The following is a 6,720-nucleotide window of genomic DNA, read 5'->3' as shown; positions in this document are numbered from 1 at the left end:
AAAAAAAAAAAAAAAAAAATATAGAAATTCAGGATGATAACATCCCCAAGCCCATTAAAAATAAAAAAAATCTTTGATGTCTATTTGAATATCACCGAAGCAGAATTTATCTATGTGCACGCAGAGCTTTGTTCTTATTGGCAAAATGCTTGTTTCCAAACTTACCCCATTTACATTAAAGCTTCTAATAGTTCAAAGATAAGGTGCAAATTTCTTTTGTTCTACATATCAAGTTTCAATCAAGCCATCCAAAAACAATTGACACCAATAACAATAATATTGAGGACAATCTGGCCAACTTCCGATAGAGATAAAAACCCAGGGGTGGAATAAAAAGTGTACTTACTCGTAAGGGCTTGACGATAGGCTTGAACAAAGGCCCTAGCAAGTATCCCAGAGCCCATCACAATTAAATTGGCAAGAATTTTCGCAGCCTGTCCAAATACATACAAGCAAAGAGGCTCTCTTATAGGAAGTTGTTTAAAATTATGCAATACAATATCTACTCCTCTCCTCTGTCAAAATTAAAGTTATCAACAGAGCAGAAGTAAATACACCTGTTTTAATTAGATAGCACTGATTCGATCGGTAAAAAGATCAATGTACACTCAAGATAGATAAAACATGACACAAGATAAACAAACACATTTCGAAAATGCTTAATAAAAAGCGCAGAGGACAAGAAAATCAAACCCAATATGTATAGAGTAAATACGAAGAAAAGAATAAATAAAATAAAAAATGGAGAAAAATTCCACAAGGTAACTCTCAGTCTTTTCCCTAGCCGAAATTTGGCCACAGAAAATTTGGGAACTAAATGAAACTTCGGATTAAAACCATAATCTATAATCAATCCGAAAACAAATTACACCATCAGTAATCATGACTCTCCACAATGGAATATATTGTCCACTTTGAGTGTAAGATCTCATGGCTTTGCTTTGGGCTTTCTCAAATGGCCTCATACCAATGAAGATAATATTCCTCACTTATAAACCCATGATCTTCCAGTAAATTAACCAATGTGAAACTCACTCCCAATAATCCTCAACAATCCTCCTCCTCAGACAAAGTACACTATAAGCCTCTGCTGAGGGTTATGGAGTTCTCGAATAGCCTCCCCTTTAATCGAGGCTCGAATCCTTTCTTTGGAGCCCTCGAACAAAGTACACCCTTTATTCGACACTTTAGTCACTTTTTGACTACACCTTCGAGGCTCACAATTCTTTGTTCGATATTTGAGGATTCGATTGACATGGTTAAGTTTAGGGCATGACTCTGATACCATGTTAGTAATCATGACTCTCCACAGTATGATATTGTCCACTTTGAGTGTAAGCTCTCATGACTTTGCTTTGGGCTTTCCCAAATAGCCTCATACCAATGAAGATAATATTCCTCACTTATAAACCATGATCTTCCACTAAATTAACCAATGTAGGACTCACTCCCAATAATCCTCAACAATCTTGTCAAAATTAGTGCAACTTATTTTAGATGGAATTAGTAAGTTGTTAAGCCATTCATCCTTATTAGGAGGACTAGTTTATTTCAGTAAAGTTTTTGTAGGAGCTATTTATCGGATTTATTTTTGTTTAAATAGGAGCCCTCCGCTTAGTAAAACACAAGGCATAGTAAACCGTTCATTATTTCAATTGTCCCTGTATTACCCTTTTTGAGTAATAATAGTTTCATATTTATTCACACCTTTGAGCGTGAGATATTGTGACAGTTGGTATCAGAGCCAAGTTGGTACGGTTTGATATTATTACTCAACGAGATGAATGGTGGAAGTGCTTCTATGGGTATAGCTATGGAAAAGATGGTTGGCAATAACTATAATTATTGGAAGTTATGCATGGAAGGTTATCTATAGGGACAAGATTTGTGGGATTTAATCGAAAGTGATGACACAGAAATTCCAGCCGACACTCCACAAAATGCTGAATTATGTCGAAAATGGAAAATCAAGTGTGGAAAAGCCTTATTCACCTTGCGAACTCTTATTAGCAAGGAATATATTGATCATGTTCGTGATTTAAAGTCACCAAAGCAGGTATGGGAAACCCTTCAAAAGTTGTTCACCAAGAAAAATACAGCTCGATTGCAATTTCTAGAGAATGAATTGGCTGTGGTAACTCAAGGTAATTTTTCTGTTGAAGAATATTTTTTGAAAGTGAAAAATCTGTGCTCTGAAATTTTAGAATTAGATGCTGAGGAACCAGTGAGTGAGGCTCAATTACGACATTATCTTACTCGTGGATTACGGAAAGAGTTTATGCCCTTTGTTTCCTCAATACAAGGGTGGGCAAATCAACCTACAGTAATTGAACTGGAGAATCTTCTTTCCAATCAGGAAGCCTTGATTAAGCAAATGACCAGCAGCAACGAGTTTTCCCGAAAGTCAGAAAATGTATTGTATGTCAAAGATCAAAGGAGACAAAATTTTCATTCAAAGCCTTCATCTAGCAATGGGAATCAATTCAGAAGTGAGGAGTCGTCAAAGAAGTCATTTAAAGCTTGTTACAGGTGGGAAAAACCAGACCACTTTAAACGAGATTGTCAGGCGAAAGTGGTGTATGATCGTTGCGGAAAGTCAGGCCATATTAAGCCAAATTGCCAAGTCAAAATGCAAGAATCTAAAGCAAGTGTTGTACATGAAAGTTCTTCAGATCCAAGTTGGGAATACTGCTTAACCACTGGGCCAAGATCTCTCAATACAACATCGCATCTTATCTTGTCATCTCGATCCCCATCAATAGGGTCTATATGTCTTGACGCCATCCCGAGTCTCGGGATGTCGTCAGCCATCATAACTCATCCGGTCATGCCATCGAGAATGGGCCTTTGTGTCGTTCATCTCATCGGGACTTCCCAAACATCCATCCATCCGGGTTCTATCGAGGCATAGGCCCTCCTGTGCCCATGTCGAGTCATTTACAGATACCGTACCGGATAGCGGGTGTATGTAGCAACCTCCAACACGCGGGCTAGGGCGCAATATTGGCACACCCGTGCCGTTCGGTACTGTCCTGAAAAAACCCATTTCAAAGGAAGTCGCCCACACTGTGACACACGTATGTGCCACAGGGTAGCTCACTTAGGCCACAGGGCCTAGAGGTGGTGGAGAGCTGACACCATGGTACCCCTATTGTACATCTTGAGCCATTTCCATTCTACCAGGTGTAGGCATTGTCCGTCTGATGTCTGATTGACACCAAACTTGGCGAGCATTCATATTTCATATGGACGGACTTAACTCCCAAACCGATGCCCAAATTCCTTCCTAAACCCCGACATTTGAGGTTAAGGGTCGGGGCCCTACTCGGCCCTTCAACAAGCCTATCTTTGCCCTTCATGTCTATTCTGATGTCTCTGTCTTGCTTGTGTCTCAACATGTCTTCAATGCCCACTTTGCGTGGTGGTGTGTTGGATGATGCATCGTCCTCCTCGATCACATCATGACACTCTTCTTTCTTGACCCGCATATGGCCAGATGGGCGTCTCTTGAGGGACGCCACTTTGCTTGTCATGGCGTGAGAGTCACAACCTACTCTCTTCATAGTATGGTTGTGACATTCTCCCCCACTTAACTTAGTCATCGTCCTCGATGACTTACTCGGGTCACAATCATATTGCAGATTGTGACATTCTCCTCTACTTAATTAAGTCATCGTCCTCGATGACTTTCTCGGGCGCATTCGCCCCACTGATTGTCACAATATCTCACGCTGAAAGGTGTGAATAAATATGAAACTATTATTACTCAAAGAGGGTAATACATGGACAATTGAAATAATGAACTGTTTACTATACCTTGTGTTTTACTAAGGGGAGGGCTCCTATTTAAACCCAAATAAATTCTATAAATAGCTCCTACAAAAACTCTACTAAAATAAACTATTCCTCCTAATAAGGATGAATGGCTTAACAACTTACTAATTCTATCTAAAATGAGTTGCACTAATTTTGACAGCCTCCCTTGGTGCAAACTTATTTCTTAATAACTCGGAGAGCGAAAAAATTCAAACTGCACTTTGTTTCCTTGTTAACAGCTTGCTTTCTTGTTTGTTCTTTAGCAGCTTCTCTTTTTCTCTTTTCTTTTGCCTACGTTTTTTCTTCTTCCTAGCAACCGTCGTTTCTGTGCTCTCTTCTTCAGCTTCCTTTTCAACTATGCATCAGGAGGAGTTACAAGGTCAGGTGGGTTCTCAACTTTGGCCTCTTGTGAAGAAAGAGGAGGGTCGGCTGGTTTTGATATAATAGGCCACCCTCCTAGCTTAGCAAGAATCTTATCCAAATCATCTTCTTCTTGAGTAGTCCTTTCACTCTTCTTTTTCTTTTTATTTTTTAAAGTTTCTGCCACCCTCATACCTTTATCTCTAAAATTTTGAGTCAGTGTTTTGGTAGTTTTTGTTGTCTCTCCATATGACATTTCTTTTTCTACCTCTTTATCTGATACATCAAAATTCCTAGTTTTCACTTCTTGATCGAGGCCCTTGCTTTCCTTGCACTCGTCATCCAATTGAACTGAAGATTCTAACGAGTTCTTGTCATCCATCCCATTACCTTGTTCTCTTTCACCAACCAAATTGTCTTCCAATTTGTCACCTTCGTCAGCCACAACATCACGTTCATTCTTAGTACAATTCCCCAAATCAATCGATACATTCCGACTTTCTGATAAACCAGCATCATCCCTGCAAGCTTCTCTCTCTTTAGCCACATCCATGCTCTTATCCAACAACTCAGCCTCTACCACAACATTGCCTTTCTGAACTTGGTCTAGATTCTCACTTTCAGCAGCGCCCCCAGAAGCTCCCCGGTCAGCCTGCAAGTCTAACAAATTGGTAGTTTGATCCAAATCTTCGGAGATGAGAAAAACGTCAGCCTCAGAGGCGTCAAGATCGTCAAAGGTTAGTTCGAAATCTTTATTTTCGTCGAATCCCAAATCCAAGGTCGTGAAATAAACAGAAGGGTCACCAGGGGCAACAGAATTGGCATCGGAGTAAAAAAAAGAGTGCAGAGGCAAAATTTGGAGAGAATCAAATTCAGAAGCATAAGTAGTGGAATTAGAATTTTGATCACCTGTAGAGACATCATCTTGATATATGGCTGAAGTCACATTTGTTGGCTGATCAAGAACCCCGGTGGTTAAGCAGTATTCCCAAATTGAATCTGAAAAACTTTCATGTACAGCATTTGCTGCTGATTCTTGCATTTTGACTCGGCAATTTGGCTTAATATGACCTGACTTTCCGCAACGATCACACACCACTTTCGCCTGACAATCTCGTTTAAAGTGGCTTGATTTTCCACACCTGTAACAAGCTTTAAATGACTTCTTTGACGACTCCTCATTTCTGAATTGATTCCCATTGCTAGATGAAGGCTTTGAATGAAAATTTTGTCTCCTTTGATCTTTGACATACAACACATTTTCTGACTTTCGGGAAAATTCGTTGTTGCTGGTCATTTGCTTAATCAAGGCTTCCTGATTGGAAAGAAGATTCTCCAGTTCAATTACTGTAGGTTGATTTGCCCACCCTTGTATTGAGGAAACAAAGGGCATAAACTCTTTCCGTAATCCACGAGTAAGATAACGCCGTAATCGAGCCTCACTCACTGGTTCCTTAGCATCTAATTCTGAAATTTCAGAGCACAAATTTTTCACTTTCAAAAAATATTCTTCAACAAAAAAATTACCTTGAGTTACCACAGCCAATTCATTCTCTAGAAATTGCAATCGAGCTGTATTTTTCTTGGTGAACAACTTTTGAAGGGTTTCCCATACTTGCTTTGGTGACTTTAAATCACGAACATGATCAATATATTCCTTGCTAATAAGAGTTCGCAAGGTGAATAAGGCTTTTCCACACTTGATTTTCCATTTTCGACATAATTCAGCATTTTGTGGAGTGTCGGCTGGAATTTCTGTGTCATCACTTTCGATTAAATCCCACAAATCTTGTCCCTATAGATAACCTTTCATACATAACTTCCAATAATTATAGTTATTGCCAACCATCTTTTCCATAGCTATACCCATAGAAGCACTTCCACCGTTCATCTCGTTGAGTAATAATATCAAACCGTACCAACTTGGCTCTGATACCAACTGTCACAATATCTCACGCTCAAAGGTGTGAATAAATATGAAACTATTATTACTCAAAAAGGGTAATACAGGGACAATTGAAATAATGAACGGTTTACCATGCCTTGTGTTTTACTACGTGGAGGGCTCCTATTTAAACAAAAATAAATCCGATAAATAGCTCCTACAAAAACTCTACTGAAATAAACTATTCCTCCTAATAAGGATGAATGACTTAACAACTTACTAATTCCATCTAAAATAAGTTGCACTCATTTTGACAACAAAATGAAACTTCCGATTAAATCCATAATCTATAATCAATCTGGAAACAAATTACCAAACGTAGGAGACAGATACATAATATTTCAGATAAGATTAACAACATCAAATATATTTATACATCGGCACCTGTTCAATGTTCATTTTCTCATAATCTTAGAAATCGATCCACCATAAAGTGAGAGGAGGAGGAGAGAAAGAAAGAATAGAGATACCATGATTAATTGGCTGGCCTTGATAACAGGTCCGGATTTGTTAAAGCCGCTAGAGCTACGAAATCAATCAGAAAGGTTATTTAGCGAACCACGCAGGAAATCGTAGGGGCGAATCGTTGATACGGGGGG

At 39.0% G+C, this 6,720-nt stretch overlaps 1 protein-coding gene across 3 annotated transcripts in view; it reads right to left on the bottom strand.

The window, feature by feature from the left end:
- LOC111467019 (mitochondrial import inner membrane translocase subunit PAM16 like 2-like) overlaps positions 1-6,720 on the bottom strand; it is an 8,324-nt gene extending 1,604 nt beyond the window's left edge. For 2 of the 3 annotated variants that reach the window (XM_023111778.1, XM_023111780.1), the window contains exons 1-2: positions 6,592-6,720; positions 347-434 (exon numbers count right to left, since the gene is read on the bottom strand). In XM_023111778.1, the coding sequence (XP_022967546.1) occupies positions 347-434; positions 6,592-6,594 (91 nt within the window). In that variant the 5' untranslated portion in view covers positions 6,595-6,720. Of the gene's footprint in view, positions 1-346; positions 435-557; positions 829-6,591 lie in introns of those variants that run through there. The other variant, XM_023111779.1, reaches the window with a different exon arrangement.

This window comes from Cucurbita maxima, unplaced genomic scaffold, assembly GCF_002738345.1.
Source record: "Cucurbita maxima cultivar Rimu unplaced genomic scaffold, Cmax_1.0 Cma_Scf00032, whole genome shotgun sequence".
In the NCBI taxonomy this organism is placed as follows: Eukaryota; Viridiplantae; Streptophyta; class Magnoliopsida; order Cucurbitales; family Cucurbitaceae; genus Cucurbita; species Cucurbita maxima.
This window is presented reverse-complemented; position numbering and strand designations above follow the sequence as displayed.